A 19,028-nucleotide genomic window follows, 5' to 3' on the forward strand; every position below is an offset into this window, starting at 1 on the left:
CGAATTTGAAGTTACCACGCGATCCGCGCCAGTGCAGTGAGTTAAATTTTGCGGTCTCCTGCGACTCGACTTTCTTTGGGACCTCAGCAGTTAGGCGGAATAGAAGGGCGCCGGCACGGGGAAAAAAAAGGTTTCTTTCCCGACTCGCCGATAAGCCTCTGCTCGAGCGCCGCAAGTTTTCCGAGTGAGGATACAAATCCAGGAAGCGACATCACACCGAAATTTGAGTTTTGGTATTGAAAAAGAGGGGCCGTGGTGCGTTCGCAATTGCGTTACAAAACATGTTTTACGATTGCCGTTATTAAATGTTATAGAAATGTCGCCTACAAAGCTTCTAAATTTCCTGATTTTTGACGTCAACCATCAAAAGAAGCAAGGAGGTGAGCGCAGGAAATATAAACGCCAAAAATAAAAAGGCGCGCGCGCGCGCGCGCGTAAAAGCGTCTTTTCGCATTTTGTTTTTTTTCTTTTTTTCTTTTTTTGCGTGTCTATGACTATAACTTGCATCGTTTTAGACAATAAAAAATAATACGACCTTTGGGGTGTCAGTGCCCCTTTATAAAAATTACACCATCTTCCCGAGGGGAATCATGGGGTGATGCGGAGCATCGCGGATCGTTATTAACGGTGTTATTAACGGTGTTTTTAACGTTCTTGAACTTCACGGTCCCGAACCTCAGGTTCTGCTGCTCGACGTTCACGAACCAACGCGGCTTCCCGTTCTCGAAGGTCGGGTTCCGCCGCTCGCTTCGTACGTTTACGTTGAACTCCACTGTCCCGAACCTCAGGTTCTGCAGCTCGACGTTCTCGAACCGCCGCTGCTTCACGTTGTCGTAGTTCAGCATCCGCCGCTCGACGTTGACGAATGGACGCCGCTTCTCGTTGCCGTAGTTCAGGGTCTGCCGCTCGCTTCAAGCGTTTGCGCTCAGCGTCGCGTGCACTTCGCTGCGCAGCTTTGTCTTCAGTGGACGTAGCGTTGCTGTTAGTTTGTGGGGTGGTGCTGACGCTTGCTTGCGCCAACCCACTAACTGACGGGACTGATCGGAAGAACGGAGTGAAGTGAAGTCAACAGCGGGTGAACTGAACGCTGCTTATATTCACACTTGAAGGAGAGGAGACTAGAGGAGGAGAGTTGCGCATGCGCGCGCGGTGTGAGTAGAAGCGAACGCACGCGAAGTGCACGCAGCTGGTAGAGAGAGAGAGCGGAGAGAGTAACGGGCAGCTGTTGGAGAGAGGGAAGGAGGAGAGTTGCGCATGCGTAGTGTGAGTGCGGACTACGACGCCGCGGGACATAGACCCGAGCAAGAGATGCTCCGCATCTAAAAGGTGCCAAAGCACCGGGCGGCGCTAAGCGGTCGCTTTGAACGAGATCCAAGGGCGTGCATTCTGGGGCTACAAGTGGCCGATATGCCGCCACCCTAGGACAGACGTGGCGAAAGTGTATGAAGGCTCCCTAGTTTGGTGTGACATGTCGCGCCATCTAGCTCAAACTATCTGCAACACTGGGAAGGCCCTTTCGCCAGCCTGCTTGCTCGTGGAACTGTTCATGCATCACTTCAAGACGTTGATTCGAGCGTTTTTGGTAATTTAATATTAACATTGCTATAAGCTGTCGCAGAAGAGCAAACGTCGAAGTTCTGGGCATTCTCGCTTATGGCACCGCCGCAACAACGAAAGCCTAGCAGGCGTGAAGCTCCGCAGTAAGTTCCCGTTGAGACCGTAGGAGGCCTTGCTTGTTCTTTTTTTTTTTTTTTTTGTCTTTTTTTGCTTTCCTTGTTTTCCTACCCGAGTCTAAGTTTTACCATTTTGTTCAACTTACACCAGCTCGCCTGGACTTTGACTTTTTTTTTAAGTACTATGTCGTCGGAAATTATTAAATGCCGTAAAATGTAAAATAATGAGCATATCCGTCCTCATTACGTGGTTTGAGATGGATTTCTAAGTGTATTATTTCACTCAGTATGCAGAAACAATGCGCTCGAAGCGCGACGTTGTGTTTGGGTTTGGTGCGATGACTCCTCATAGAGTTAGATCAGTTCTTGGACATTCATACCGCTCTCTGCTCCGCGGACACGTCACGATCGAGCGACGTCTGGTGGATGTTTACAGGAGTGACCGTATTCTCCACTTCGCCGGTCGCAGAGCGAACTACCGCTTGCGCCTTTGTTGTGATAGATAGCTGACAGCTGCCCTATTTCGACCTGCCATTGTATCTGCTTTATTTTGACCCGTGTCTATGCGGTTCTAACTTTGTTCCCGCTGCGAGGAAATAGTCTACTCAAGAAATAAAAATGTACATATACTCCAAGGCAAAAGTTTATTCATGAGACGTTTGTTTGTTTTCTGTGTAAAAGAGAACAGCATATTCAATCGACTTGAACGAGCATAACCTGACGACGAGCTACTGCAACGACGTCTTCAAACTACAGTCAGTTAGAACGAAAAACACATTCCTCGTTAACTACAGTAGCCTTCAACGAAGGAACCGGAAACATGGTGATCGCCAACATAAGGTCAGCTACTTATGCGGGGAGAGTTCTTTTAAGAAAAAGGGTCACGATATTTTTCAGCCACTCTTGAGAGATAAATCTTTGAATTGTTCAGATACAAGCCTGGTGCTTGACATGACAGCTTGTGAGGGTTGCGTCGCAGCGTCTCTGAATCTATTTTTGTTGTGTCTGTGTAGACAACTGCCGAAATAATTGTTTTGCCGTCACCAAAGTGTCGGATGCGCTGTCACCTTAGCTGCGGACGCGCCACCTGCTGTGGTGCGAGGCGCTCCATACGTTTTGGATAATATGGAGCTTACCGCTACCGACGCTGCGTACGTTAGTGGTATTAAATTAGAAACCATGAATTTTGTTTTTTCGTTAAAAACTCGTAACATCGTTTTCCCTTCTGCCAATTTTCAGATGCGGTAGTGATCACGATGGTGGATATTTGACTAATAATGAGTGTGATCCCAAAGCAGGATATATTATGGCCACTTTTCATGGCCGTGGAAAAGACAGTGTTTTTTCAATTTGCTCAAAAAGAGAGATTAGTAATTTTATGAAGTAAGTATCATAAACGTACAAAAGCCGAGATTTCATTTGGAGCGTGAGGGGAAAAGTTGTTTATTTACAAACACAAAGAGGACAAACTGCTCCCAGACCTGATTTCCTACTTCGCAATACAAAGAAAGAAGGGTGTAGGGTTGGGGACTAAAAAAACAAAAAGCAGAAAAGCCCCCAACACACACACACACACACACACAGACACACACACACACACACAGACACACACACGCACGCACGCACACACGCACGCACGCACGCACACGCACACGCACACGCACACACACACACACACAGAGAAACGATAGTAAAAAAAGACAGGACGCGCTAGCTAGTTACACCAAACTTTGAGTACTTTGAACAAACGAGTACTAGGAAGGTAATTAACCGGTGCATCGGGACCTTATGTCCATCCCCAGAAGTTGGCAAAGGCCCAAGAAGGTGGGGAAGTTCTATTTCTTCGCTTGTCCCTGGGCCCAGTTGTATCTTCATCGTTTCTCCTTGCGAGTCGTGTGCACTGCATAACACGCAATTGCTTTCGTAAAGGGACGAGCACTTGCCCCATTACGCGAAAATGCTTTGGCGTTGTCCCCGAAAGAAGGCCATAAAAATACGTCATCAAGCACGCGCCTCAGAAACAAAACACAAAGAAAAGCACAGCACCACAGATGCTTCATCGCGGAAGCCGTCGTGAAGCCGGCGTGGTTCGCCGCGCATGCGCAGAGGTGATGTCACCGCCGGAGCGCCGTGTACGAAAGGAAGACGTGGCGCGCTGCTTGTAGGAATGCTCTGCGTGTAGGAATGCTCTCGCATTCCTACTCGTAAACAGTCATAAATGTCTTCGGCGAGTTATTTAGTTTACGCTACATTGAGACGTACTTTATGAATTATTGCTTCTTTGGCTCTTAAAAGTTCTCATGTCATATTGCCCTCATCCATTGTCATCCGTGGCAATACGAATGGAGTGGAAAGGCCATGAAAGCACGCTTCCCCCCTTTTGATGACCCAAACATCCAGTGAAAAGGCTGTGTATTCGAGTTGTGCCGAAGAGAAGCGCGCCCAGCGTCACAAAGAGACAATGGTGTGACGTAATCTGTTTTCAACCCTGCCCTGCGCGCCACCTGAACTAAGAGCACCACCACAGAAAAAGCATGTCAGAACCCTAAGAGAAGCGGTCACGGAAAAAGGGAGAGGGGAGGCGGAGAAAGAGGATGCCCAAAGCGTCCTGGAGGGGATCTCTTGTTGGCGCCACCACAGCGCGAGCAATTGAATCCAAAAACACTCCCATTCTTTTTTTTTTTTTTTAAAGAAGTATGACGTCGGCTTGCACCCTTGTCGTCTTCCGCCGTGCAAACCGCCAGTGGCCAGTGCCGCCAGCCTTGCCTCGCCACCACCGCAATTGGGAGAAGTGAAAAAAGCGAACGAGAAATAGAAATACAAATGCGTTTTGGGGAGAGGCCGCCAGGTCTGCTGGCGCTGATGAGAGTTCGTCCCTGCGCTACCATTGCGTTCGCCGTTCCGCCGCTTCTCCTCTCTCTTTTCCAGCGACCGGGCGTTCTATTGTTCTGTCGTCCATTTGACGGACTTTCCAGTATTCGCGACTCCAGCAAAACGGACGCCGCCAAGCGGGAAAACCGGGAACCAGCCGGTCCAGGTCGCTCCGCGCCCCTACGCGTCTCTGGTGGCTTTCGCGGAGACGTGTTGTCGGCGCGGTGGCGAACGATGTAATTTGACGAAGGTCCGAATATTTCTTAAGTTTGTGAGTGATCATTAGTGTGGTGAAGCCTCAGTAGATTTTTTCTCCTATTACGTGTTTGAAAGCCCGTTTACTCCACAGCACACGGTCGCGTGCTTTCGATTTCTGGGATGGGGAAGAATCACGGAAAACTTTGTGATTTCTTGTCTGTCTCGAATCACATTCAAAGCGACACTTGGTAACTGATACTGAAGGGAACGTCAATGTTGCAGTCAAGTGAATGGGAAGGTTCGATAGCTGCTTTTCTTGAGTTTGGTTGTGTTCGGTTAGCCTCAAGTTTGAGCCACCCACGCCGGTCGGTGCGTTGGCTATTCATCTTGGCTGCTTTTCGCCGAAAAAGCCTCTGGACCACACTGAAGGAGTTGGTCTGATTTCGAAATTACTTGATTCAGGAAAACTTGCTCACTGCAAATGATGAATGAGGGAAATTATCTGTTTTCAAAAGGTGGGAGACATGTCTCGCAACGTTAGTTGCTGTCACGGCATTTTGACCTATCGCGCCTCCAATATTTATATTACGAGGACGTCGAAGCCAGCAGCAATATACGTCTACATTGGTCAGGTTGACCGGCCACAAAAAAAATACTAATTTTCTCCTTTCAATGCAGAGAGGTTCTGGGCGGATCTTCAGTGAAGACTCTCTTCAGTTTGTCCCCGTGCTGCCGGCTATAGAACCATTTGGCTAAGTTTAAGTAGTATGTCTCCGTCTGTCGAATATACTTTTATTCAGCAGCTCACCTAATAGCTAGTCAACTAAGCTTATATTTCAACCCGAAGGGTATACTAATATCGCTTTAGTGGGACACCCCCCCCCCCCCCATAGTACGTAATATAATACATAACCCGCTCGTCAAAATGACTTCTCGATTGCTACTAAAACCTGAATTGAAATACGAGTATCAGCTGCTTAGTGAAGCGCCGTCGGGTTAACACGGTCCTTGGCTCAAGAGGCGGTTGCTTAATTTTCGTAATTTTCCTGCAGCCTGTGTTGTTGGCCGAGCAGACGACTGGAGCTGTTTCGTAAACGCGGATACGCACAAAAGCTCGATTTCGCGGACAGATAAGTCGCATGGTCGAGGCATGCGAGTTAGCTGAAAAGTTAATCTCTGTGGAACAATTCTGTAGTCATCGCCGCTTTCCTTAGATGATCAAAACTGATTAGTATATTACCGTCCCTCCAGAGCCCATAGTTTCGGTTTTGAACGAAATCTCCGAAACGAATGTTTGACACGAAAAGAACAAAAAAACACCGGCAAAACAAAACTATGCTTTGCAAGTTTATCTGCACCGGCTACACTTAACCGTCTCAGTTCAAATACCTATAAAATTGGGCATTAAACAAAAGAAAATCTGTTAAATTGAACGCGCCACCTGTTCAGGCGGCCCGGCCGAGCCGCCGCGACCTGGACTCAGCCGCCATGTTTGTCTGGTGGGGGCGCCCCCTATAGGTCGCTGGAGTCGCGAATATGGGAGGTTATGGCAGCAGCAACCCCGGACACTGAAAAATTAAGGGACATCCTGCCCTATGCACCATCCGAACGTAGAGCATCATTTAAACGCGTTTGGCAGAATGACCAAACATGCAGTCCTTTTTTTTTGTTTTGTTTTGTTTCAGCGATGTCCGTGTCGTTCTCCCACTTGATCCTTGTGCTATCAAGCTCCTTCTTAATCGTGATTTGGCACTTAGCCCCGAGACCAAATGGAGATACGTTTGTGATCGGTCCTTTGAGAAAACTTTGTGAAAGTTTCAGAAGGAGTGTGTCGGTCCACGAAGAAAAGAAAACTCCGCAATACATTTTGATTCTATCACTCAACTTTGGGTATAGGTCCCTGTCCGAAGAGTGCGTAAACGTGACATCAAAAATCAATCACCTGCAAAATATCACAGAGCTTCCGGGAACCGGAATGAGCAAGTCGGATTTATGTAAGAGGCTTTACCCGGAAGGAGGAGACAGTCGTCCGGTAAGAACATACTATACTATAAGAGCGTTGCATTATTTATTTTTATTAATGAATTGAGCGAAGAATGTTAAGGTTGTCAATGTCTAAACCTGAATTTGCATGTGTAGGGTGAAATCAAAGTAAGGCTTGTGCCTTTCCCCCTTTCCCTCCCTAACCTCCCAAACGTCATCACATGGTGAATCCATGCAGCGCCGCCCAACTTGCGTCAGCGTCGCCGCCAGCGCGTCTTCCAGCGTCTCACAACGAGCGCCAAGAATAGCACTCGGTGACGCCAGGACGTCGCCGCGCGCGGCGCCTGCCGCTTTAAGTTTGTCGCTTTGTGGCGCCTGCCGCTTTACGTCTGGCGCTTTGCGGTGGACGTCTGCCGCTTTTGCGTCTGCCACTTTGCAGCGTCTGCCGCTTTACGTCTGCCGCTTTGGGGTGGACGTCTGCCGCTTTTGCGTCTGCCACTTTGCGGCGTCTGCCGCTTTACGTCTGCCGCTTTGGGGTGGACGTCTGCCGCTTTTGCGTCTGCCAGTTTGCGGCGTCTGCCGCTTTACGTCTGCCGCTTTGGGGTGGACGTCTGCCGCTTTTGCGTCTGCCAGTTTGCGGCGTCTGCCGCTTTACGTCTGCCGCTTTGGGGTGGACGTCTGCCGCTTTTGCGTCTGCCAGTTTGCGGCGTCTGCCGCTTTACGTCTGCCGCTTTGGGGTGGACGTCTGCCGCTTTTGCGTCTGCCTCTTTGCAGCGTCTGCCGCTTTACGTCTGCCGCTTTGGGGTGGACGTCTGCCGCTTTTGCGTCTGCCAGTTGGCGGCGTCTGCCGCTTTACGTCTGCCGCTTTGCGGTAAACGTCTGCCGCCTTTGCGCCTGCCACTTTGCAGCGTCTGCCGCTTTACGTCTGCCGCTTTGGGGTGGACGTCTGCCGCTTTTGCGTCTGCCAGTTGGCGGCGTCTGCCGCTTTACGTCTGCCGCTTTGCGGTAAACGTCTGCCGCCTTTGCGCCTGCCACTTTGCAGCGTCTGCCGCTTTACGTCTGCCGCTTTGGGGTGGACGTCTGCCGCTTTTGCGCCTGCCACTTTGCGGCGTCTGCCGCTTTACGTCTGCCGCTTTGCGGTAAACGTCTGCCGCCTTTGCGCCTGCCACTTTGCAGCGTCTGCCGCTTTACGTCTGCCGCTTTGGGGTGGACGTCTGCCGCTTTTGCGCCTGCCACTTTGCAGCGTCTGCCGCTTTACGTCTGCCGCTTTGGGGTGGACGTCTGCCGCTTTTGCGTCTGCCTCTTTGCAGCGTCTGCCGCTTTACGTCTGCCGCTTTGGGGTGGACGTCTGCCGCTTTTGCGCCTGCCACTTTGCGGCGTCTGCCGCTTTACGTCTGCCGCTTTGGGGTGGACGTCTGCCGCTTTTGCGTCTGCCAGTTGGCGGCGTCTGCCGCTTTACGTCTGCCGCTTTGCGGTAAACGTCTGCCGCCTTTGCGCCTGCCACTTTGCAGCGTCTGCCGCTTTACGTCTGCCGCTTTGGGGTGGACGTCTGCCGCTTTTGCGTCTGCCAGTTGGCGGCGTCTGCCGCTTTACGTCTGCCGCTTTGCGGTAAACGTCTGCCGCCTTTGCGCCTGCCACTTTGCAGCGTCTGCCGCTTTACGTCTGCCGCTTTGGGGTGGACGTCTGCCGCTTTTGCGTCTGCCACTTTGCGGCGTCTGCCGCTTTACGTCTGCCGCTTTGGGGTGGACGTCTGCCGCTTTTGCGTCTGCCAGTTGGCGGCGTCTGCCGCTTTACGTCTGCCGCTTTGCGGTAAACGTCTGCCGCCTTTGCGCCTGCCACTTTGCAGCGTCTGCCGCTTTACGTCTGCCGCTTTGGGGTGGACGTCTCCCGCTTTTGCGTCTGCCAGTTGGCGGCGTCTGCCGCTTTACGTCTGCCGCTTTGCGGTAAACGTCTGCCGCCTTTGCGCCTGCCACTTTGCAGCGTCTGCCGCTTTACGTCTGCCGCTTTGGGGTGGACGTCTGCCGCTTTTGCGTCTGCCACTTTGCGGCGTCTGCCGCTTTACGTCTGCCGCTTTGGGGTGGACGTCTGCCGCTTTTGCGTCTGCCAGTTGGCGGCGTCTGCCGCTTTACGTCTGCCGCTTTGCGGTAAACGTCTGCCGCCTTTGCGCCTGCCACTTTGCAGCGTCTGCCGCTTTACGTCTGCCGCTTTGGGGTGGACGTCTCCCGCTTTTGCGTCTGCCAGTTGGCGGCGTCTGCCGCTTTACGTCTGCCGCTTTGCGGTAAACGTCTGCCGCCTTTGCGCCTGCCACTTTGCAGCGTCTGCCGCTTTACGTCTGCCGCTTTGGGGTGGACGTCTGCCGCTTTTGCGTCTGCCACTTTGCGGCGTCTGCCGCTTTACGTCTGCCGCTTTGGGGTGGACGTCTGCCGCTTTTGCGTCTGCCAGTTTGCGGCGTCTGCCGCTTTACGTCTGCCGCTTTGGGGTGGACGTCTGCCGCTTTTGCGCCTGCCACTTTGCGGCGTCTGCCGCTTTACGTCTGCCACTTTGCGGTGGACGTCTGCCGCTTTTGCGCCTGCCACTTTGCGGCGGCTCACGTCGAGCTTCAGCGTATCTGGCACGTGGCGCGGGTCGGAAATCCACTTACGATGACGTCACTCACAGAAATGTTCCTCCAAGATGGATTGGTGAAACCCGATTACTTTTCCTAACCAACCACTGGATTCATATGTTCGTTAAGATGTTATTACTTTTCGTTGCGCCATTTAAATTATTTTTCTTTTTCTATTCTTATGACAGTAAGCAAAACGGTTAATTGTTAACTGCAATACGCCTAACAAAAATGTGTATGCGTTCTGATCCTACAGGGGTTAGATCGAGACAATGAAACCCGATTTCTCGGCCACCATACTAATACACTACGCATCGCAGAAAGCTGAAACTTCGTGAAATTGTGACGCTGTATGGGGGGGGTGATAAAGTGCGATTGTTTTAGCGCAAGGCGTTACGTGGATCAAAGGATACAAAAAGAAACGTAAAATTTCTCTATGAGCCGACGTCCTACTAAGCCTAATGTTTATCAAACCGAAATTAAAGATTGCAGGTGCATGTAGCAGTTTTGTCAGCGAAAAATAAACTTGCCTAGAACAAATAATACAATATTGTATTTGGAACTGAGGCGATTTTTACCGAAGTAAATGCTACAGGCGCCCACAGTCAGTATTCGGCTTCGGTAGACGCCGACTCGTGAGGAACTTTTTTTTTAATATTTTTATTTAGTTGACGTTATGTGCTGAAGTTTAGCGTTGTATTGTGCACTGTGCTACCGTCACATTTTCACGGTGCTTCAGCTTTGAACGATCTGATCTATGCGGGCCGAGAAATCGGGCTCCATTTTCTCCTGTACCTTGAAACCTTCGCACAATGTACGGATGTTCCAGAAATGAAACTGGCTTTCTGTTATTCGCGTTGGGTTGGTTCCTTGGGCATCCATACCACTTTAGACTCGTAGTTTTGCTTTGCATTATTATTATCATTTCTTCATCCGAACTTGTGAAATAAGTGAGGAGCGTGCGTCTGATTTTGTTTTGCAGAAGGGAGCCCCTGCGCATGCTCGGAATGCGCTCCATAACCCAGTAGACAAAGATGGCGGCACGCCCTCTGTGCGCCGCCATATTTATCTGCTGACCATTCTTATTCCAATCCTCTGTGATTATTTGAATGGTCCATGCGAATTCAAATTGTAGGTCGAATGTATAGCCAGAGGTGGCAACAACTGACCTCACAAAACCCCGAGTGTCGTGCTATTGGACGTCGCGATCCTGGCGGTTGACCGTAGGAGTTCCAGCAAAAACTACCAACAGGCGCGAGGGTCGCCGTGGCTGCCGAAGTTTCCCTGGACTGTCAGGCTGGAGAGCGACCTTGAGCAGAACGGCGCCAGCCAGATCCTCCACCGCAGTTGTGGCCGCCAGGATCGCCACCGGAGACAGCATGACAGTTCGGAATTCGAGGAAACACTTCGTTGGACGCGGAAAGCACACCTGTCGGAGAACTTTATTTTGTTTCATCACTCAAGTCCAAGATTGCGGGACATTCAGTTTAGTTCCCGAAACCGCACATAGATGGCGCCTAATGCTGCGATAAAGCTGAAGCAGCTAGCTAAAGAAGGTAAATCAGGGTCCGTCCCCGTCGAGAAGTTCCCCCCTCCACCTTCTCCTTCTCTACTTCGGAGGCCGTGAGGCGTCGTGCGCTTGAGGTGCGGTAGGCTTTGGGCGAAAAGATTATCCCAGGATTTTCCATTGTAAACGAGTGGTGGTGGTGGTGGCGGGGTGCGGCTCGTTTTTTAGATGAGCTCTCCGTCTCCAGTTCAGCTTGGAGGCACAAAAGCTCGTTCGCTCCGTGATAAAATGTTTGGTTCTCGTTAAATTGTCCCGTCGCAGCGGATACGCAAGTGGTCGCATTATCTAGCTGTACAAATCCGCACTTTATAAATAGTTTTCAAACCTCAGCTAGGAGTCTTATATCTGAAGACATTAAACTTGAGTCTCATTTTTTCTTTTAATTTACCGTCGAAAATGGTTAGAAATATCATTCAACGCCGTTTGAGCCCTTTTCCCGAGCACCGTTACGTCGTCCCGGTTACCATTGAACTCTACCTATTAAAACAGTTGGCTTCCATGGTATTTATTGTAATTTTTGGGGGGTTTTGCTTATTTGCGCGTAATATAAGCATGCGCAGGTATATTTTTGCGTGGATAAGTGATGTAAATATTATAGTGCTGGGCGATTGATCGATTAACCTTCCGATTAATAGCGCTATCAATTTTCTGAACGACTAGTCGTTTTTTAATTTGTATACGAGAGAAGACCAATTTAAGCAATTTTATTTTACTTCGTCTTAGTACCACTGTAAGGATAGTCAACAGGAACTGCCTCCATGCCAGAGAATGTGAACGAACTTCTTTCTTTGAAGGAGGAACAAGAGTTGGGGAACACCTTTTCAGGTCGAGCTGTCAACTGCACACCGAACTACATATCATAAGTAGGAAATGTACCTTGGTTTGTGTATAACATAGTAAACGAAGTCGTCAAAGGATAATTGACAGTTTCGATTAATTGATTATTCTATAAATTAAAAGCTGGACATTAATCGGGCAAACAATTTTAATCGACTCCCCACCCTGATTCACGGTTGTAGAAAGTGTCTAATAGAAGTGAATTTACGTTAACATTTGCCAATTGCGAACATTTGTTGACTGCGTTATGACGCCTTTATATTTCGCAGAGAGACTTCTTAACGTACTAAGATTTTTGCCTTCTGTGAATTGCTCCGAAAATAAAATGTGAGGCTTTGTTGTTATAATCAGGTTATGATAATTTTAGCATTTCCTAAGAGAGCGGCATTTAATTAGGTTGCGTACAATTTTCATTTTTCGTAATTAGACACAGAAATAAAACAAGAAATGCACAATATTTTTTTTTTGTCTTATTATGCTCAAGTTATGTCCAATTTTTAAACACAAATAAACAATATTTTAGGCATTTCGGTGAGAAACCGGCCAGCATGTAACAATGTCAGATTTTCTTGCTTGCCGTTGGCAAGCTTTTCTACGGAAATATGTTCCCCAAAAACCAAGAATCAATGTCTTTTTTTTTTATTTCTAAATTTTAGGGAAGAAAGGCCAAATTTGCGTTGAATATCTCTAAGCCGGAATTGTTTGTTCCTTAAAGGTGCCATGAGGTAATTATGGAAAAAAGCTCACCGCCAAACAGACAGATGCAGAGAAAAGCTCACCAGTGACCACACGTTTGACCGATCCGAAGAAAAGCTCACCACAGGTTTGACCAACCCGGAGAGAAGCTCATCATGAATTTCATCTTGCCGTAACATTTATGTGTATGCCACCAACTTAGGAGATGTTGGTTTTTATCATTTTAGAGCAGCAGTAGCTTTGCAGTGAAACCAAAGCTAAAAACCTTTCACTTTACCCTTGTTGGCCAGAGTGACCCATGAGCGCCAAGATGGAGTTGACGCCGTCTACTTCATCTACTGTTTCGCCGTGCAACTAGAAAAGTATTCCACTCGTTATAGTGTAAAAAATGCAACTGAACATGAGCACTTATTTTAATGTTCTTCCTTTACCAGTTGAAGACCATATCCGCTTTATATGTCCTTTGCGTTGGGTTCCAGTGTGCGGGATAAAAAGAAATTAATAAGTTATGTTTCTGTTCAACTTATTCCGAAGATAATTTACGAAGGTCATGAGAGGACATTAACAGCCTGAGCCCTGGATGACACTGTTAGCTGAAAAAGATGCATGAGTAGGCTAACATATAGATTGTGCGGCAACGCGCAATCATTTTGTTGGTCAAAAATAGGTTTACAAGGAATAGTTTTGCTGATAAAAATATCTCAAACAAGCAGTTTATTTTTCAATTTTACGGACTGTATTTTTATTATTTCTTCGTAAACGAATAAGCTTTTACCAAATTATTAGACCCAGTTAAGAAATGTGTTGGTGAGCTTTTCTCCGGATTCGTCAAAGGGCTGGTGAGCTTTTCACCGCATCCGCATATTTTGCGGTGAGTTTTTCTCCGGTCAGCCTTTCGCCGGTGAGCTTTTCTGCGGTGAGGTTTTTTGCGCCGTCTGCCCTGAAGAGGTTTCTGAGATCGCCTAATTATGACGGTAACTCACTCTGCGGCCTCTATGCATCCTAGAGATTTTTGAATCGCAACGATGCGCGGCCGATTTCTCTATTAAAACAGCAATCAAGGATCGAAAACACCGGGGCCATCTCAGGCGATGCCTTGCACGTACGTCACATGATGACGTCGAACACCGCCATCCCCCATGCTGGTGGTTGACTCGGCGGCCCTTCGCAGCGAGAGCAATGGTAAACTGCGCCGCGCTCGGCTGTAGCCATTACTACCTATCCCGACGATCGTCCGATCGTATCGTCGGCATGCTCCGCGAGACAGAGTAGCCATCAAGTTAGAGAAAGTACGAGCGGCGGAAAGAGATCTGCCTGACTACTACAAAGTTATCTCCATCGCCAAACTCAATCGTGACGACATTTTGACGTCACCGTGAACTTTATTAGCTCGAACACCATCGGAATCCGTAGGGAAAAACTCAATCGCAACGTCACATCACGTGACCAAAAGGGCAGCCAATCAGCGACCGATTGAGTTAACTTCATCGTTGAGTTTGCGATCTAGCATAGAGAGCCTATCCGATTACCGAGTTTGCGGGACGCATTTCATAGCGCCGAGCGACGGCACTTTATCGTTGTTTACGTTCGCGCACGCCTTTGCATCGGCTCTTGCCCATTCGTTGTGTAGATGGCCTTTGCCTTTCGTTACATCACGCCGTTTCCGCGCTTCGAGCACACCTTTGGGGCTCCCGACCGAGTACGGGAGAGTGTCGTGCCGCGAGCCCGGCCAGACGGCGATCGGTCGGCGGCGGCCCCCGTGTGCAAACTCGCCGTGACGCAGCCGTCGGAACATCGGTTTGTGTCGTCCACGAGACGGTAACCTTTGCAAGGAGCGAAAGTATGCAGGCCAGACGGTTAGGAAACATCATATTATAAACCCCGAGACGATGAGAGTTGTCTGTTATTTGATTTACCCTTGTCTCAGTGTTTAGATTATGACGGTAACCTTGAGTTGTTTACCAGTATTTCGCAAAATCGTAAAAATTTTTCTACAGTCGACTCCTAGAGCCGCTCGTCAAATTTTAAAACGCGTAATTAAGCTTTTATTTTTTTTTTGTGAAATTTTTTTGCGTCAAAATTTTGTTAGCGGCATATCGAAAGTTTCTGCCCGTACCGCCATCGCACCAATGCCGAAAAATTCCGCACGTACTGGCTAAACGCCATCATCGTAAGCTCGGCATGTTTTTCCAAGTTCACATGTAACGCAGTACCTTCGTTGAAAATATAGTGTACGTCAGCGCATGCACGGGCAGTTAGTGGCATCGTAGCTATGCCTTGGTAAGCGCGCGCGGTGTGAAGTCAACCACCAGTATGGTGCGGGGCACCTTCCTTCCCTCGCGTGACGTCACTTGCAAGGCATCTATAGCAAGCGAAAGATCCTCTCGTCTCCAACTGGTGGACTCGCGAAACGATATCTCGAATGCGCGCGGCTCGTCGCGCGAACATCACGCACACCCGAACGCCAGGACTTCCGCGAGTCCGGGGTGCTAGGGTGCCCGCCCCCTCTCTCCCAACCCGAAAAATAATCCTGGCTACGGTACTGGCCTGGGCGCATATCGGCTGCAAGTTTGCAACCGTCGCTGTCGTTCTCGCACAAATTACAAAATTTCGATTCCGGTGTCGTAGCGGAGCCCAACAGGTTTTAATCACGACTGAAAGTAACCATGTTGCTGTCCTCTAGCTGCGGCATGTATATTTGCGATTGCTAAGTCTCTTGATAAAGGGAAATTAAACAAAAACGCGAAAGCAGTGGATGTGCGTCCTCGTGTTTGCCTTTGTATTCCCAAAAAGCCAGCGAAAAAAAAAATTAAAAAAAATACGCCCGTGTCCGTGGCGTAGTGGATACGAGGTTACTTCTGTTCGTGGCTGACTGAACGAGTAAATCATTGGTTCGAATCCCGGATGTGGTTAATTTTCACAATATTTTTTTTATTTTATTAGTTTTTTTTTTTTAAGTGTTGCTCGTGATATAGCACTATTTTATTTAATTATTATTATTATTATTATTATTAAATCCTATAACATCTTTGTAAGTTGTTTTTATGGAGGATTATATGTCGTACTGGGCATGGTTATCATAATATTTCTACCTCCTACCTTTGGGTAGGAGGTAGCCATGTGGTCGCAAACAGGTTTAAAGTCTTTGGTTGCTTTCGAGAAAGCGCGGCTTTTTGGGATGTAGTTTGATTGACACGTCTCTTGCCAACCATGCCGCTTTCCCTGTCTCTGCGTAACAGTGCGTATATTATCATGTACGTAGCTTGAAAATTGTGAATGTCTCCTATAGCCCCCTGGTTCCACTATCGCAGCCAGAAGACGCTGGCTATCAATAATGGCCCCCAATTCAGCTGCGGGGGCAAGAGCCCCTACTGAAGGCTAAAGCAGTTTAGAAAAGCCCGACCTAGAAAACCATAATCCACAGGGTAAAAAAATGCCCTCGCCGACCTCTTCCATTCACACTCTTCAAAACGTCACGTGACGACAAGGGCTTCTTTTGCATCGGCTTATCCTGTAGGGATAATCCCCAAAAAGCGCAAAATGAACGGCTAGCGGCTTCCAAGTGTCTTCCCCTCGTTGATGCTGGCACGCTCAATCCGCGAGACTGAGGAAGCCAGAGCGACCGAACGCTTTTTTTCATGAGCAGCAGGCGCGGGGTCGCTAGGAGTTTTCGTGGACCGCGTTTTCTCCTCCGCTAAGCCCTCCGCAATGAGAAGCCGCTACTGCGCCTGCGCGGCGATGGCTTCGACTGTACCGTTCGGGGTATCGTAGCGGGTTGCGGAAAACGCTGTGGGACCGCGGAAACGATATACGAAAACTCCCTATCATTTGAGCCCGTTCTCGTTTCGCCCTTCGTATTTCAAAACGATCATTCTCAAGAAAAACTTTCTCGTTCTGACCCACCGCATTGGGCCCGTCTCATTGTTCGCATTTGAACCCAACTCACTCCCCACCCCCAAGCTAGTTCGGTGGTAATTTTGGTTCCTGGAAGATGTCCTTGCTTCCTCATCGGAAGATCCAGCGAAGTCGGGATTCGTTTTTTTTTGTTTTCTGGGAGAGGTCGTGCGTACGTGGTTGTGCGTCCCCCTTGTCCCAGCCCGCGAGTAGCCCGGAAATTTGACATCAAATCGTCACTGCACTTGACAGTGAGAGATCAGTCATCGACGATTTCAGAGTTACTACTGAGCGGAACGTAGAAGAAAAAGTTGTCTTCACCTTGAGGGATACAAGTATCACAGACGACTGCAGAATGCAAACGGAAAGGTAGCGTCGTGCAGTTGCCTTTATACTTCATCATGATGCACAGCTTTGTTACGGACAATGTTTGACGTTTGACGACAACGTTTTTCTGCACCCCAAATATTACCAACTCTAGTGCTGTAATTTCACTATACTCGTTGCCAATTGAAGAATAAAAAAATACAAGCTTAAGGCATAGTTTGCACAGTGCGCGAATTAGCTTTTTCCCGAGCCATTGCGCTCGAATCGTGCGTGCCATTCGGTCGTAGTGCAAACGAGTCAAACGATAGTGGGTCCAATTGAGAAGAAAAAATAAAACAAAAAACGATGGGACCTTATGAGAAGGCTCAAACGAGGAGATTCAAATTTCAAATGAGAATGGGACCAAATGCGAAAAGCCGACTAACGTAGAAGTTTGGGCTAGTTGGTATTTCATGATTAAAAATTAAAACAGCGCAAGGACGCGGACAAGAACCAGAAGGTACACGAACAAGGCGCTGACTTACAACTAAAGTTTATTCGTGCTAACATCAAACATAAATGATGTAACGTCATAACAAACAAACAAAGCTAAAATACATGTCATGGGCGCCACGTGCTCCTTAGCCACCGTTATGCGCTCTCACTGTATGTCGAAAAAACAACATTCCTTATCGGATAAACACATTGAAGGAGTCCTGACCACATTTTCCCCCCAATTTTCCAATTTCCCGCGCCTCAATGATTCCTCGAGTGAGTTTGTCTTTATTTTTCTTATTCACTTGGCACTTGCCGAAGACGGGAGTGCAGCATCAGTCGCCGCAATGCAGGCCCAAGGTGACCTGACGAAATTCTAAAAACGTTATACTTATGTTCTCACAAACGATCATTGAGGCAGCGCCCCGTTTGAAAGACGTACCTCCTGCCGCACGAGAGGGGAGGGGATATCCGTCTTATCTGTTGACGACAGTTGCCGAGAGCCTACTTCAGAAAGCACGCGAGGAAACGACCCAGCAGGCTCATAGCGCTAACAAAAAAGTAACCGTTTTACCATACCTGCACAAGATCTCTCACAACCTAAAGAAAGTTGGCCGAAGGGTTCGTGTTGATGTGGTTTTTTCGGCACCGGAAAGGCTGTCTGGACTGTGCAGAAGAGTGAACCCCTGTTCTAAAGAAAAGCAGGGTTGCACCAAAAAAGAGCATGACCGATTCGTGACCTGTGCGGAGGGAGTAGTGTACTCTATTCCGAGGAGATACGGCGGGCAAACTGGGCGCTGTCTCAATGATCGTTTGCGAGAACATAAGTATAACGTTCTTAGAATTTCGTCAGGTCACCTTGGGCCTGCATTGCGGCGACTGATGCTGCACTCCCGTCTTTGGCAAGTGCCAAGTGATTAAGAAAAATAAAGACAAACTCACTCGAAGAAATCATTGAGGCGCGGGAAATCGGAAAATTGGGGGAAAACTGTGGTCAGCACTCCTTCAGTATGTTTATCCGAAAAGGAATGTTGCTTTTTGGACACACAGTGACAGCGCATAACGGTGGCTAAGGAGCACGTGGCGTCCATGACATGTATTTTATCTTTGTGTGTTTGTTGTGACGTTACAGTTTTTATACTTGATGTTAGCACGAATAAACTTTAGTTGTAAGTCAGCGCCTTGTTCGTCTACCTTCTTGTTCTTGTCCGTGTCTTTGCGCTGTTTTAATTTTTAAGCGCGAAAAGCCGAAATGCGAATGGGTCGTTTTGAGATACACCCGCTCGGTCGGCACGGAGATCGAGGGGCCGTGGTAGCTGAGGTCGTTCCAGCAGCCGTCCTCTGGCATCGCGCGGCTGCCTGAACCGTTACCGTGTCTGCACGAGCTGTGCGAACGCTATATTGCGCAAGACAATCCTGTACGATTGGCTTGCACAATAAAGCGTTTGGGTCGTCGATCGCTCATTTCTTTCCGAAACATAGAAATGAAGTGGCTTTCCCTAATCCTTCATTACTGTTCCAACCAAATATCTCCTCTTATAAGTTGTTCATCCTATTTCGCACTATTTCGCGTATTTATCCGTCCTTACCTCTGATTTGTTTACTGTTTTATAATGTAATTAAGGCCTTTAAATATTGGCAGAGGTTTTTGCGATCAACGCTGTATCGGATTTAGCCAAAATTGGACAGGTCAGGCGTCAGGAGGGTAGAACAGCAAACCGAAATTCTAGCTTCTAATAAAGACGGCGCAGTCGTAAGATGTATCGTTGCTTCGCCCGCATTCACAACGCCCCATCGATTGCACTATCGCCACTTCTCAGGAACCTGTATACCACAATTTACTCATTGTTACTTTAGATGCGGCCCCGCAGGTTTTCCCAGTATGCGCGAGTCAACCTTTTTT

At 48.4% G+C, this 19,028-nt stretch overlaps 1 protein-coding gene across 1 annotated transcript in view; it reads left to right on the forward strand.

The window, feature by feature from the left end:
- Positions 1 to 19,028, forward strand: part of LOC115324873 (A disintegrin and metalloproteinase with thrombospondin motifs 13-like) — a 101,557-nt gene that overhangs the window by 55,998 nt on the left and 26,531 nt on the right. The window contains exons 10-11 of the mRNA XM_042288969.1: positions 2,913 to 3,056; positions 6,639 to 6,774. Of these exons, the coding sequence (XP_042144903.1) occupies positions 2,913 to 3,056; positions 6,639 to 6,774 (280 nt within the window). The remainder of the gene's footprint in view (positions 1 to 2,912; positions 3,057 to 6,638; positions 6,775 to 19,028) is intronic.

The sequence above is a fragment of the Ixodes scapularis genome, unplaced genomic scaffold (assembly GCF_016920785.2).
Source record: "Ixodes scapularis isolate PalLabHiFi unplaced genomic scaffold, ASM1692078v2 PGA_scaffold11__112_contigs__length_91849675, whole genome shotgun sequence".
Lineage (NCBI taxonomy): Eukaryota > Metazoa > Arthropoda > Arachnida > Ixodida > Ixodidae > Ixodes > Ixodes scapularis.